At 53.1% G+C, this 15,337-nt stretch overlaps 1 protein-coding gene across 1 annotated transcript in view; it reads left to right on the top strand.

The window, feature by feature from the left end:
- Positions 1-15,337, top strand: part of Ass1 (argininosuccinate synthase 1) — a 48,265-nt gene that overhangs the window by 19,871 nt on the left and 13,057 nt on the right. The window contains exons 8-12 of the mRNA XM_028756869.1: positions 1,192-1,262; positions 1,918-1,948; positions 6,832-6,922; positions 9,480-9,564; positions 10,137-10,201. Coding sequence (XP_028612702.1) covers positions 1,192-1,262; positions 1,918-1,948; positions 6,832-6,922; positions 9,480-9,564; positions 10,137-10,201 — 343 coding nt within the window. The remainder of the gene's footprint in view (positions 1-1,191; positions 1,263-1,917; positions 1,949-6,831; positions 6,923-9,479; positions 9,565-10,136; positions 10,202-15,337) is intronic.

The raw sequence follows: 15,337 nt of genomic DNA, 5'->3' as shown, positions 1-15,337 counted from the left end.
GACTGTGGCTTTGTTGTGGTGGGTGGTGGTGTTTTGTTTGTTTTGAGACATGGTCTCACTCTGTCCCAAGTGAGGGACTCACTACACAGACTGAGCTGACATCAAATTCAAAGTGATATCTTCCTGCCTCAGCCTCCTGAGTGCTGGGTTCCCAGGTGAGCTGCCCAACATTTTTTTTTTTTTTTTGTAACGTTTAGCTGAAGGAACAACCTGAACAACCTGAGGGACTGGCCCTCTTTTCTTTCAGCATTACTTTAAGCTTGGGACTATAATGAAGGACTCTCCCCACCCCTCCCCTAGAGGAGAGGTCTAGAAAATCAAGTACCAGCCTGTGAGCAGGATGTTCAAACCTACCCCAGAGAGACAGTCCCAGAATGGCACCAGTAGAAGCCAAGGTTCCCACTATAACCACAGGCCGGAAGGGCCTGAGAGACACCATCTAGCCACTGAGTTGGGCCTACTTCCTGAGCTTAAAGGTCAGAGTTTAATCGGAGTTGCAATGAGGTGTCTGTGCTGAGGGGTGACAAGAGCAGTCACCTCCATCTCCTGGAAACGGAGCAAGATAGACCTTCAAGGGTGAGCAGCCACTACCTGGCCTGGCATCTGGGCAAATCTCCTTCAGCAATGGTGAGGACCATTTGGCAGTTGAATAGCCTCAAGGGGGGAGCATCTGTGTCTACCTCCTTAAGATCTGCCTTGTTGATTGCATGGCTTGGAGCATAGCTCCAGGAGATAACCCTACAGTGGCTTCTGTAAATACTCCTCCTTTCCTCTGGTCCACGCAAAGCACTGCAGGCTCAGGACAGAAGCCTCTGTGGCCCACTTGTGGCTGCTCAGTAGACATTTAGGCTGTTATAGCCCCCAGCTCTTAGGAAATGGTGGGTATCAACAGCAGGTGCCAAGACATGCTTAGCCAGTGTCTGCCCCTAAGGGCTTCTAGGCATACTGGGAGTATAGGCTCATGAAATCTGTAAGAAACTCCAAGTCAGCCTGCATTCTGCCGTCTTGTGACTAACGAGGGCACCTCTAATGGCTAAGCCCCTTCCTCCCTCCTAGGTAGCCTGAGGAGAGGAGGGGAGACCAGAGTTGGGGGCTAACTGACACCTTGAGGGGTCCCAGGCAGTGAAGCATGAATGACCTTCATGTGCCCTTCCAGGCACCTCACCCTGTTCATTTTGCCTTCACCTGTAGCAACATGGAATCCCCATCCCTGTCACGCCCAAGAGCCCCTGGAGTATGGATGAGAACCTTATGCACATCAGGTAAGTCAGCCCCAGTTGGTACTGAGGAGATGATCCAGTGGTTAAAAGCACTGGCTGCTCTTCCAGAGGACCTGGGTTTGGTTCCCAGCAACCACATGGTGGCTCACAGCCATCTGTAACTGCAGGGGACCAGTGCCCTCTTCTGGCCTCCATTGGCATTGCACACATGTGGTACCTAGACAGACATGCAGACAGACATGCAGGCAAACACTCCTACCCATAAGATAAAAATAAACCAGAAAGAGAAAGCACAGCCCCTCTGTTCCTGAGCTTGAGTTTGGCCTTTCCCCTCCTGTGTGCAGGCAAGCCCTACACAATGACCTGGCAGGCCTGTTTCCTGGGGTACTGGGAAGAACTTCTCAGAGGGGAAATAACATCCTCAAGGTTAAAAAAGGACCTGCCTGGGATGAGTGTTGGAGGCAGAAGCCCCATATGTGGAGGCCCAGGGCTGCACCCACAAGACTGACAGGACCCAGCTCTTCCTTGCAATGTGCAGTTCCCACAGCTAACTGGGGTGGCTCAGAATGTTCTCAGCAGGGTTGGCAGCAGGTGCTTTGGGAGGGGGAAAAGGCAGACTGGACGTGTGGCCCATCCACAGGATGGGGGTGGCATGCATGATATTATTCTGTATACTCAACTCACCTCTCCCCTACAGCTACGAGGCTGGAATCCTGGAAAACCCCAAGGTAAGCTACTTTGCCTGGGAGCCAGCTGCCTTTGGTAGTTCTCTGTGTTCCTGCTATCCGACTATGGGAGGCCTAGTTTGAAATTTCACAAGGGGCTGGAGTAACTATGCATTCTGCTCTCTCAAGCTCTCCCCACAGGCTTCTCTGCCTGCCCACTCCGTGCTGTGCACCGGCTCCCTCCTTCCTCCCCCCAACCCTTACCCTAATGTTCTTGTTCTAATTGCTGTAGAGATGAATGGTGGAAGGAACCATTTTCGGGAGGCAGAGAGAAAGTGTGATTGGAAGACAATAAAGAAGTGATTAAGCAGATGAGGCACTTGTGGGAGGGCTTGGCTTATGCCACCAGCTATGAGCAGGCGCTGGCTGACCCATGGTGCCAGTCAGCAGCCTCCTGCGTTGGCCAGGATGGGCCCACAGACACATTTCAAACTTTAAGATTTCTCTCCCCAGGGGGCTTCGTTGTCTCCTCATGCCTGTGGGAAGTGGGGGGAAGGCAGGATGAAGACTGTCATGGAAGGAGAAAAATCTCTTTGTCCCCAAGGGAATGACTGCACTTTTCCTGGCCCAGCCCTACACCCTGGGTGGCTGCTTTGAGGGTGGGTTAGTCTGCTTGGAAGACATTGGAGAATTTGGGCATCTGGGCCTAGGGGATCAGAAGACCGGCTGGAGGAGAATTGTCCAGGCATTTTAGGTCAGGGGCCTTATACCAAGTTCTCAGGGTACCTTCTTGCCCAGGTCTGTCCTCCTGACCCCATCCCCGCATTCCCTACCCCGGCAGCACCATTCCAACCCAGGAGTCACTGATGGCCGTCTGACTCCCCAGACCTGCCTCTGGCGTTTTCCTGCTTTGGTTTCATTGGATTCTGACTGGCAACAACAGTCTCATTTTATAGTTGGGGAAACTGAGGCAGTGCAGTGACTCATTCCTCATGCAGCTGCTGAGCAAGAACTGAATCTGGGCCTCTCCGTGCCCTGTTCCTCACACCTTGCCCCCCCCCCACCCCCCCATACCTTCCTACAGGCGTCCATCCTGTCTGATCTTGCACAAAGGAAGAAAGAGAAAGTGCTTAGCATGGCATGGGACAAAGTCTGAGGCAGGGGGATGAGGGGCTTGCTTTCTCTTCAGGCCACAGTTAAGATTAAGTGTCCTGGGTTTACTCAGAGCCCAGCTCATCTATCCAGCAATAGGAACTGGATATCAGTGCAGAGGCAGTCGCATCCCTGAGCCCACACTTATCACTAGGGAGAGATGGTGTCCTTGCCCCCACCGCTCCCCTGGGGACTGATGGGCCCATGGGGCTGCTGCCTGCTGGCCACAGGTTTTTCCAGTTCATGCTCTGCTGACCCCATGACACTCAGGCCAACCACTCCTTATTAGCCAGTCAGTCACACTGAGGGGGGCCCAGAACTGAGCAAGCGCTTCTAGGTACTTTCAGGCCAGGTTCCTGTTGGCCAAGTACACTGGGAAAAAAAAAAACTCCTCCACCCTCTCTGGGCAGCCTGTGGTATCCTCACTAGGGAAGCAACACTCTCAGATTGGGTACCTCAGAACTGGGGAAGCAGAGCTGAAGCCACTTAAGCAGCTTGGGACCTGAAACATGCTGTGATTACTACATCACTGTGGAAAGAAAGATCTGGGTTCCCGGGCTAGCATGTCTGCACCAAGGGTACTGTCACCACCAGGGCTCAGGTCCCAGAGGTAGCACCCTATATCAGAACCCCCAAACTCTGCTTCTCACTGCCTTACACCCTCCAGCCAGTCTCCACTCATCAAACAGGTAGGAACAGGCTAGGCCGGGTAGCAATGCAGATGCAACAGCTCTGTGGCTGAGAGACACCCAGAATCCCAGCCGCTCCCTCTACGTTGGCCAGGGGACTGACAACATTGTCCTCTATGTCCACTTGGCCTTTCCCCATCCTAGGGCACCCAGATGCCCCTGCTCCATGCAGCGCCCCCAGCCCTCCCCCACCCTTGAGGAGGAGCACTGAGAGCTTCCAGGGGAGGGGCCCTTTCCCCCTCCCCGCAAAAAGACCTGAGGTCTGCGGAAGGGAGGGTTTGAGGCAGATGGCTGAGCCATTTTCTGCCTCCGCCGGGGCTGATTGAAGGGCAATGAGGCAGCTAATACGAAGAAAGATAGAAATTTACTTGCTTTAACTTCATACGGCCCACAGTGAAAGAGTTCATTCAGCCGCCGGCCGCCATATCTGATGGGTGAATAAGCCATCCCCACATTCATCATGCCCTCTACATCACGGGTTAGTTCATGGGCCATTTGCCGCAATCCCTCCTTCGCGGGCCCTGTTTCATGCTTTCTTTTGCTGCCCAACCCCAACTCCCATCTCTCTCTCTCTCTCTCTCTCTCTCTCTCTCTCTCTCTCTCTTTCTCTCTCCCCATACTACCCAGATGACATTGGAAGTAAGCCCTCCTGCTGGGGTGGATAAATGGCACCAGATACTCAGCCACGAACTATTTGTCATTTGAACCAACCTTTTAGGAGAGAGAGTTTAAAAGAAGGCAGGCACCGGGCAAGCTCAGAATGCAAAACGATCATCGGCTTATTTCTATTTAGTTATTTGACAGAATCCAGGCTGTCAGCTGCCCACCCCAGACCTGACTACTACAGTAGAGTATGTGAACTTGTCCTGTCCTGAGGGCCTTTCCTGTCTCTTGTCCCCTTCCCAAGGCACCCTTCCTCTATTGCTTGGCGTGTGGCCTGAGAAAGGACAGATTCAGAACCGAAGTGGCAACAGTCAGGCATAGGGGAGGAGAGGAGATTTAGAAGGTTTGACTTAAGCCGACACGGGGAGCTCTGGGAGGGCAGGAAGTGACTGAAAGACTGTACTGGTCACCCTAAGCCCAGCCTCAGACCTCTTTATAATCAAGGCATGGCAGCCTTTACACTGCTTGGACAGGGTCTGGGACCGTGGCGTTTGTCTGAAGTCTGCTCCATGATGAATGGTTTGACACTCAGTCATGGTATCTTAACTGTTTCTCAGCCCAGGTTGCCATAGCAGCTGGGAAGCAGCATGAGATGCAGGAAAGAGGGTGAAGGTGTAATGTGGACCAGGCACTTCTCTGGGCATCTAACTGCTTCTCAGCCCAGGTTGCCATAGCAGCTGGGAAGCAGCATGAGATGCAGGAAAGAGGGTGAAGGTGTGATGTGGACCAGCCACTTCTCTGGGCCGTACTTTTGCTCTGGTTCCTGGAGGTCTCTTGCTGGGGGTGTTTCTTAAGGACCCTTCACACCTCCCTGGGTCTGTCTTTGAGGCCACTCTGTGTGTCCACCACTCAAATAGCACCTTAGGAGGGTGTGGCTGCCAGCCCAGCATCTCTTGGAGTTCTGTAGTAGAGTGGGAACTGTAAACCTTACCACTGTGTTTGGCACCAAGGATTGAAATATGATACTTCTTGTGTAAAATCCAGGAGGGTCCAGGGAAATGAGGCTGTTGGTCACTCCGGCGCTAAGCTCATGGGTAAAGGATCCACAGTACATAAGCGGGCCTAGGTACCTTCCTGTGGCCTCTTCTAGAGAGAGACACAGTGTCCATCTCCAGGCTGACTCTCCACCTTCACAGCGAGTAGCCATTCACACCATGCCTTGCTTAACATCTCCACTTTAAGACAGTCAAGGGTACATATCCTTTCCCTAGGCTGAAACTGAGGCTCAGAGAAGTACAACCTCTTTCTGAAAGCAGCACAGTCTGACATCTGGCTTAGGGATATTTTCCATCATCCTAACAGCAGTTGCTGTGGTAGTAATCCTAGCAGGTGGGAGTTAGCAGACAGGAAGATCAGAAGTTCAAGACCAACCGGGGTTCCATGAGACCCTGTCTGTGAGACAATACAGAGCAAAATTCACCACAGTTGTTGAGGCCTTGTGATTTCCGCTCCCATGTCCTGGGTGGCTAGGAGTGTTTGCAGCAGGCAGTGTAGAGCACAGCTTATGCAGAACTCAGCAGTCAACAACAGTGCCTCCCTACAGCCTCCATCTCTGCCCCCGCAGATGGGACAGCAGCATTTGTTCCTAGCAGGCAAGGCTGCTTGGATCTCCAGAATGAGCAATGGTGTATGAATGAGCTCTCTTTGGGACGAAAAGGCTGTGGTCCCCAGCCGTCAGCAGGTGGACAGAACAGCTGGGTACAGGATGCCCCTGGGACAAACTTGAGCAGGCAGGCCCAGACACTCCCGACTTAATGGTGGCAAGTATCCAGGCTCCAGACTTGGGTTCAGGGGGAGCTGGAGCCTCTAGAGGCGAGGGAATTTTGAGAAAGTCCTGGGCAGTGAGCAGCCCCTCCGCCTCTGCCTAAGGAAGAGAGGACCATTTTCTAATGCACCCAAGGAAAAATATACATAAAGGTTGATGTGTTTTCAAATGGTTTCTGCTTTGTTCTTCTCTTTTCTTCCCGTGAGTATTAACCTCAGGGACCCCAGGGACGGCTCGGCCCGCTAGAGCACCTGCTGGGGTCACGCACAGTCATTAGCTTTTCGGTCAGTGCAGAATAAACCCCAATTCCAGGCACCGACGCAAGTGTGTGCGCGTGCAGCTCCCGGGAAGCCTGTGTACTGCAGTCCTGTGGAAGTCACGCTTTCCTGCCTGACTTGTTTCTCTCCTGCTATTCTGCCTCCAGCTGTGGGGGCGGCAAAGAAAAAGATGAGATCAAGTTGAGGGGAAAAATTGTCTGATTTCTTGAGCCCTTTGTTTCTCGGGCCTCTGGCAGGCTGGGCTGGCTGCGAGCAGGGAGTCCACTGGAACCACTGGCTGACGGGGAAGTGCCAGGGGACAGTGGTCTTAGACAGGGGCAGGGAAGGTCAGTTACCTGCAGGAGATAGGAAGCTTGGTGTCGTTCATGATGTCTCAAGTCCTATTTCTTTCTGTTTTAGAACCAAGCACCTCCAGGTCTCTATACAAAAACTCAGGACCCAGCCAAAGCACCCAACAGCCCAGATGTCCTTGAGATAGAATTCAAAAAAGGTATGTGCTCACCTATCAAGAATGAAAGGGGTGGGCTTTAAGGGTCCCAGTTCTGTTCTTCTACCTTCCTGAGCCCATGCCCTCTAACTCCTTGCATTCCTGGAAGCTGGAGTGTAGTCAGGGGCTTTGAGAGTTCCCAACAGTGTGAGCCTCCAACCTTGGGAGGAGGGGTTCCTAGGCTGTAGTGCCATTTGCTAACACTGGATCTTGGTGGAGAGCCTTTCTGTCCCAAAGTAGCTGGCTTTGCGAAAGTCATTCTCTACTTCCTTGAGCCTCAGTTTCCCCATTTATAAACTGGGGTTGGGGTGGGGGGAACCTGTTATTTTCCTAGTGTTCAAAGAGGTCTGTAGGGAGGGCATCCAACCAGATGCTGCCACCAGAGTGCTTAGTAGTGGCAAAGCTGGCTTTAGGGACTCTGGAGACTCCACTCATAAAGCTTGGCTCACCCTAACTTAGCTGTCTGGGGTCTCCAGTAACCTGGACTCAAAGTTGCTGCCCCTCTGGTTCCTCTCTCTTGTCCTAGAGGAAGAAATTGGGCGTAGTCATGCCTGGTGATAGGACTAGAACCCAACTGAGAGAGCGTGTGGAGAAACAAGGAGAAGATACTCCCAAGCAGGCTTCCTGAGAGAGAGATAGTACCTCTCTCTCAAGAAGGGAAGCGAACCATCCACAAAGTAGCACCAGCAAGAGGGGCTCTGATGCTCTCAAACGCTCTCCAATGTACCTCAGAATTGGAAGACAGGGTGATGGGGGGAGGGAGGAGGCTGGAGATCAGCTCCAGGCATCCCCTGGCTGCTGTGATCTTGTGTAAATTCACCTTTCTGGGGCTGAGGTGTGCATGCCTGTAAAACAGGCTGCGACAAGGCTCTTTGCAGGTACCCAGCATAACTTGTGACTGCAGTGGGGATGTGGTACCAGTATAGGCCTTCTGCCCACAGCCTCTCCCAAGGGACTGTCCCACCTGCCAGGGCTGTCTTTAGCTGTGTCAATATACATGTCACATTACCCAGAAGACCTTGGTGGGACCCTAGACACAGTAGAAGTCTTGGGTCCCCTCTCAAGTCCTCTGTTGGGAGCAAGGGGCCTCCCTGGAGCTTTACTTGAGCAGATGGTAGGATGGGCCAGGCCACACCACAGGCCTCTCCCACAAGGCCCTCAAACCCCTGGGAGCTGGGAGGGCAGAGGGTGGGAGGTAAGCTGGAGGTGGCAGAGGGTCCCAGGCACAAGCCTCCAACAGGCTGTCTTAGAGGCACAGGGTAGCCCCAGGCAGAGTTGGAGAAGAGACGGCTAACTGAAAAGAGGGAAGGAGGCACCCTCCCTAGCCTGCTCCTCATTCACTCTCTAGTTAATTTATTTGAAGTTTTAATCTAATTATTAACTATTTTAAAAGCTAAGAGGCTTTCTCTGGCGGCAGCACCAACAATGTCAACCTCTCCTCCCGGGCAAGCCCCATCCAAGGCCCCAGCGTTGGGTGATAATAGGACCCGGGAAGGAGAGAAAGAGAGAGGCGCGGGGTAGGGGGTGGCGAGGGGGCTTAAGGTTCATTATTGGGCAGACTTACATTTAATAGCAATTTACAACCAAGTTATAAAACCCCTGGAAATGGGGGTTAAGAATGGTGAGGCTGTCAGCGCCCTGAGCGGAGCCCCTCCAAACGGCGCCTGGCTAATAAAGACTCCAAAGCCGCTATTGAGCCCTGATTGGCACCCGATGGCTCGCTACATGGTAATGAGCCAGGCAGATGGGTGGGGGATTAGCCGCCAACTTTGAACAGCTTTTCTTTGTCACTGTTACGGCTCTCTTGTTAGCCCCCTAATACATTTATTACCCATTTCACACAGCTCGAGAAAGTGCCCCTTGCTATTCAAAGTCAACCCCAAACCCACCCACTGCCCCCTCCCCACCCCCCCCCCTCGACTAGGCCCTTCCCTGGCTGAGCCTCTGCTGTCTCCCTCCTGCCACCCCAGACAACACATCCCAGAATTCAAGAATATCTGCTGGAGTGAACATCACCCCCAGCTCATCCATCAGGTGGCTTTCTGAAGGTCTGGGGGACAAGGTTGGGGCCAAGAGGTCCGCATCCACCTGGCAAGTGTGGCAGAGAGCTACTTAGATTTGCAAGTGTGTGTGTGTGTATGCATGCCCACGCTTGCACACACGCCTGTGCGTACTCGTAGGGTCTGGCTGTACCTCGTCCAGGCGGCCCCTGGGTAGCTGGTGGGGACAGAAGGTGCTCACTGGTAAGACAATGGCGAAGCGTGAAATTCAATTAGTTCAGGGCCTGGTTCCAATTTCACAGCCCCTAAATGCTAAAGGGGCAGAGAGAATGGAGGGAGGGGGCGAGCGTTTTTATTGCATTTTCCTCTTTCATTCTGGGGGGGGGGCTTTCTCGCCCCTTCTCTCCCCCCAGCACAGGGCTTTGAAGGAGTCATTCCGACCCCATGTCTGTCACATCCATTTAAGGCGATGTGGGTGGAGGGAGAGGGTGGGGTGGTGGGCACAGGCTGCTCTGCTGAGCCCCAGCCTAGAGGCCCACTGTCCTCTCTTTCTGCTCCAGGGGTCCCTGTGAAGGTGACCAACATCAAAGATGGCACTACCCACAGCACGTCCTTGGACCTCTTCATGTACCTGAATGAAGTTGCGTGAGTGTCCACAGACTGCTTGGGGGCCCCCTGGGACTGCCACCTCGAGCAGGCTCAGGCCTGGAACTGTGTGACTAATGGTCACAGCTGAAGTTCATGACCTGGAGGTCTGGCAGTTTGGCCCTGTAGACATAGAGTGGCCTGGGCCAAGGGTATTGGTTTGGCATTGGTATTGGTTTAAATCCACAAACCATGAAGACAAAAGTTCCAAGGCTACCACCTTCTAATGGTCGGTCCAGCTGGAGCTGCAGGCCTTTCGATAAGCCAGGCATCAGGACAAAGAAAGATAAGTCCTCAGTGGGAGCTAGAGCTAAGCAAGTCCCAGTATAGATGTAGCAGGCAGAGCACCCAGTGTGACCCAGACAATCGTTCTCTCAGGGCCCGAGGTTACCCACCTGTCCACTTGGGGCTGTTTGCCTGGTTCAGGTGTTCTGAGTCATAGAGCCTGAGACAGAGTCAGTATGCCCAGGTAGATCTTCAGCCAAGCCAAAGAAAGGCACCTGCTCAATGGGTGGCCTCTATCCCCAAGCCTTATGGCAGCCCCTGAGTCCAAGTGACCCGTTCCTTTTCAGGGGCAAGCACGGAGTGGGTCGCATTGACATCGTGGAGAACCGCTTCATTGGAATGAAGTCCCGGGGTAAGTGGGTTGGACTCCCTGGATCCCTGGGGCCGGCTTAGGCACCTCCGAAGCTCTTGTACCACCTGGACATCACCTTTTACCCCAGGCCACCTTGGCTTCCCCTTGCTTTCTCTTACACCCCAGTGAAGTGAGAGAGGACTGGGGATGAAGTATGAACTGTGGCCTTTGGCCTGACTTCTCAGGGTGCTGCGAGAGGAGCCATCTCTAGTGTTGGGAGGGGTCTGGGAGAGAGGTTGGCCCAGAGGTCAGGCTGTCTTGTGTCCCGGGCGGGCCAGTCAGGTTAAGAGGCGGACCATGCAAGGCCAATTTCGTGGTCATTAAGGCACTTCTCTAGCACCAGGCATGCAGTAAAGTGGGACTCCTGCCAGGGAGGGCGCTGTGAGCTGCACACAAGAACCCTGAGCAGGCCAGGCCAATCCAGCCATGTCTCCAAAGCCTTTTTGCTAGAGACAGATAGGCCCCACCTTTCTGTGGCATGCCTACCACTTGGCTGGTCTAGGCTGCCACCATGGGGCCATCTGATCCCCTTCTTGGCTTGGAGATAGAGTTGGTCCCAGGGCTATGAAGAATTGGTCCCCAGGCAGGTTCCTGCCTCTGTTTTCACATGACTCCCAGTCAATCCTGGGTCATTTGCTGTCTACACCCTCTTCCTCTTCACTTTCCCTGCCCATTGAGCATCTCCAGCCCAGCCAGGTCCCTGCCAGTTCCCTCTCTCTCTCTCTCTCTCTCTCTCTCTCTCTCTCTCTCTGTGTGTGTGTGGTATCAAAGATGCAGTATTTTTAAGGTACTCCCATAATTTTGGCAGTTGGGGCCCTTGAACTGGGGCACCCGAATGTTTAAATCTCCGTGACGTGGATAGGGCCTTCAAATCTCTGTGCTCCACAGTTAATGGAGACAATAACAGCCAAATAAAACCAGGCCAAGGTTCAGTCTCGGTCTTGGTCCTTGGGGAGATTTTAAAATTTAGATCCTATGTCCCAAGAGAGCTGGCATGCGGCAGCAGCTGTCAGCTGTAAGAGAAGATGCAGATCCCAGACCCTGGCCCTGCGGTCTCCAACTGGTGATCTGTGGGCCTCAGTTTCCCCTACTGTGTCGGGTCTTGCCTCTGATAGTTGGGGGGTTGGGCGGAGCTGTCGTTGCCTATCCCAGGGGTTTTCCTCTTCCCACATTGATCATCCGTGAGAATCTGCACAACTGCAGCTCTCTTGAGAAGGCCTTGTAAAGAACAATATGCTAATGAGTGTCTCCTTTCATTCCCAGCCTACCTTTGTCTCTTACCTATTTAACATCTGATTAAATGTCCCTTTGTCTCCACCTGCCCTTGGGAGTCACACAAAGGAATTCCTCCAAGGCAGCTCTAGGGGCCTTGGGAGAAAGTAGCACCTCGGTTTACAGTTGGGGAAACTAAGGCCCTGAAGGGGTAGGAGCTCACTGCAAGTTCCAGGCAGGACTCAGATTGATGGTCGTCTGCCCAGTGGGCATTGGGAGAAGCCCCAGGATCCTGGACTGTGGAGGTGGGCAGATGCAGGTTCAGACCCAAGCATGAGAGTATGAACAGGTTCTGTCAGTGCTCCAGTCCCCTGGGGAGTTCTGAGTGGGCACAAAGGCAGCCTTAGGCCCTCTGGGGCCCAGCTGCTTGGAAATGTCAGACTCTAATATCCTTCCTCTACTGGTGGTGGATTGTCTGTGCACTGTCCTACGGAGTCCAGAGGCAGCTCGGCACAGCTGGTAGGCACTGCCAGTCTGACAGGGTAGTTACTCATTTCCTTTACTGGGAAGATAAGAGCTGACCAGACCCAACCCTGAGCTGTCGTCTTGCTGGGTGAAGGGGCAAAATGAGTGGAAAGAGGTAACAGGGAATGATAAAAGCTGAGACTACAGTAATCAGGGTAGATAACCTGGAGAAGGAGGTAGTGGACGGTTCCCAGCTGGTTGAATGTATGATAGAGAGAGGGTAGAGGGTGGGGAGGCATACCCAGCTGGCCTGGTGGTGGGGCTCTGCAGACCTGTTGAAGGCCAAGGCTTCGGCACCCAGCCTGATCCTGATTCCCTCTCCACTGAGAATCAGCCGTCATGAGCTTTTACTTCCGAACCCGTGAATGGTTGGGGTGCTGTGTCTTGGAGGTAGACTACCCTCCTGATTGAGGTCCCTAGAAGACCCACAGCCTGTGTGTCCTCACTGGCTCCTTGTCACCCACCTGGAGCTCAGTCCTCAATATCTACCTAGATATTGTGGGTAGCTGTCCCTAAAAGCACAGGATTTTACAGTCTTGGGGAGGAAATTGCTGTGTAGCCTTAGACAGATTGCTTTCTGTCTCTGAAACACTAATTTTCAAATGGAAGCCTAGGAGATCTCTCCAGAAGTTTACACTTGCCTGTTTTCATGCTTGGTAATTTTAGGGTACCCTGTCTTTATTTTTACACTCCAAGCATGTGTGCGAAGGCAAAAACAGGTGATTAATGAAGGCACTGTAGGCTCCCCTTAAGGAGTGTATGAAGGCGCTGTGGGCTCCCCTTAAGGAGTGTATTAGGTGACTGGTGACAGAGGCGCTGGTGATTCTGTTGAGGGCAGAGCTGGAGTTCTCCAGACCTTGGTGTACGTGGGGGAAAGGTCATTTGTATTGATTTTACAAAGCTGGTAATTGACATTCATTAAGAGCTTATTTTTTTCTTCTGGGGTGGGGGCAAGAGCATAGGGAGTTGAGCAGCATCCGCACCCCGGGTCTGGCTGGCACAGCTGGCATGGCAGGCCCTTGTAGGGAAGCGCAGGCTCAGAGCCTGAGGGCTGGGGAGCCTGGCTGGCCTGGCTTGGCTGCATTGTGGCTGTTCACATCCTCAATATCACATCGCCTTCTTAACTCCAGCAAAGTGAGGGAGGGCTAGTTAAGTGATGTGAATGAAGTCAGTGGGGAGGAGCCTGAGGAGGAGGAGGAGGAGGAGGAAGAGGAGGAGGAGGAGGAGGAGGAGGAGGAGGAGGAGGAGGAGGAAGAGGAAGAGGAAGAGGAGGGAGTCCAGGAAGGAGCCTCCTGGCTGTGTCTGTCCTTCCTGCCTCTGTGTTCTTTACCTCACTCTTCTCTGTCCTTCCCTTATGGCTGCTCACCCACACTCCTCTCCCCATTCTGCTCATTCCTCCCCTCACTGCCCCCCAATTCCACACGCCAGTCCTGGTCAGCTTTCTTATCTTCCCTTCTGTCTTCCATCTTTCCATTCTCTCTCCCACTTGCCCCCTGAACTTCATTTTCAGGAGGGCAGCATGCTTGCCCTTTTATCTAGTCTTTCTGCACTCCTGCCCAGCTCTCCCAGAAGCCGTGCTCCAATAGAACCTTTCAGATGGACAGCAAGGGAAGACTTGAAGCAGAGGACTGGGGTCGCAGGCAGGCATGGCTAGTCTCACACCCATCCTGATCCACAGGATGCATCACCTGGGCACAAGAGCCTAGAGGATGGCTTAGACTCCCACTCTGACTTGCCTCTCATCACCATGGCAACCACCTCCAGCCTTGGTCCTGGAACCTAAGAAAGGAGCCCTGGGGCTCCAGTCAATCTATCTTCTACTGTCCCTCTACCCGTCCATCTTCCCAAACCCCTTCCCCTGAATGCCCCGGGCCTTGGGTCCACCCTAACCTCTAACCTGACTCCTGTGGGCTCGGTAGAGTCTACTCAGTTTTACCAAATTTCTCAGCCCAACTGGCAATCTTGGCAACAGATGAGAAGAATTTGAGCCTCTGCAGCTGTGTAGTCCCTACCTCTTCCTCATGGTCCACTCTCCCCCTCCCACCACCCCAGCTCCTCGGCCTTCCCAGCCACCCCCTCCCCTTCCTAGTGGTAATTAGGGTGTGATTGAAGCTGCTCCACAGAGGGCTGCTGACACCTCTGTCTTTCCCGTAAACATGGGAGATGAAAATAGACACTTGGAGCCGCGGTGCGTGTCACTCTGAAGATGTCTGTTGTCTATTCCACAGCCGCACGGGCTCAGCTGTCATTTCCCCCTCTTTGCTCGGTAGTTTGTGTACCGACTGTCAAAAGCCCCAAATCCAGCCTTTTAGAATTGGGTTTCTGTCACTGATTTTTTTTTTCAGAACTACAGAGGAATTATCTGTACCCCTACCCCTGCCAAGAGAGGGGAGAGCTTTAAAATACACACACACACACACACACACACACACACACACACACACACACACAAAGAGAGCTAAAAACAAGCCCTTTCTGATCAGTCACAATTAACTTTAACACCGCCTGTGTTGGGATCAGGATTACTGACTGTGCTCCTGTCTCTCAGCTGGGACTTTGCTGTAAGCCTGTGACCTTCCAGCAGCCGCTGACAACCTTGGGTTGGTGAGGAGGAGAGCGCTAGAGGAGATGGCTTCCGCCTGCACTTCCGCCCACTCTTAGCTGCTGGTGCTGCCAGCCTCATTTTCCCAGAGGATATCTGCAATGGGCAGTAGCTGGCAGGCCTCGGGCAATGAGTAGATCTTTCTGGAACCCTAGATACCACCTGTGTTCTCTTATCCCTGGACTGCTGGGGTTGACTCTGCAGTTTCTCTCCATGTTTCTCTCAGGGTGCCAGGACAGGTTGGAATCGAAATGCTTGCTCTCGAGACCCATGTCAGAGGTTAACATGTAAGATCCACAGTTACTTAGCAACTTCCTGTTTTCCCCTGTCGGGGACTCTGAGAGGATGCTGGGAGGGACCAAGGCCATGCAGTCAAGCCAGATGCAACATCAAGTGGTTAAGACTTCTGGTTCCAATTCCAGCTCTGTACAGACAGCTTGGCTGTGTCCCCAGCTGGCTTGGGAAGGAGAGAAATGCAGAGAGGGCACCTGAGTCTCTAGGAGTCAAAGTGGGCTGCTGCTGCCGCTAACTACAGCCAGTATAAGGACAGCCTGCAGAAACTTGTTCTATAGACCAGGCTGGACTCGACCTCAGAGTTCCACCTGCCTTTGCCTTCTGAGTGTTGTTGGGTTTTATGATTGGTTTGGCTTTGAGACAGAATCTCGGGTAAGGCAGGCTGGCCTTGAACTCAGGATCCTCTGGCCTCTACCTCTAAGCCTCCTGAGTCCTGAGAGAGAGAGAGAAAGAGAGAGAGAGAGAGAGAGAGAGAGAGAGAGAGAGAGAGAGAGAGAGAGAGA

Source organism: Grammomys surdaster, unplaced genomic scaffold (assembly GCF_004785775.1).
Source record: "Grammomys surdaster isolate TR1022 unplaced genomic scaffold, NIH_TR_1.0 126133, whole genome shotgun sequence".
Lineage (NCBI taxonomy): Eukaryota > Metazoa > Chordata > Mammalia > Rodentia > Muridae > Grammomys > Grammomys surdaster.
This window is presented reverse-complemented; position numbering and strand designations above follow the sequence as displayed.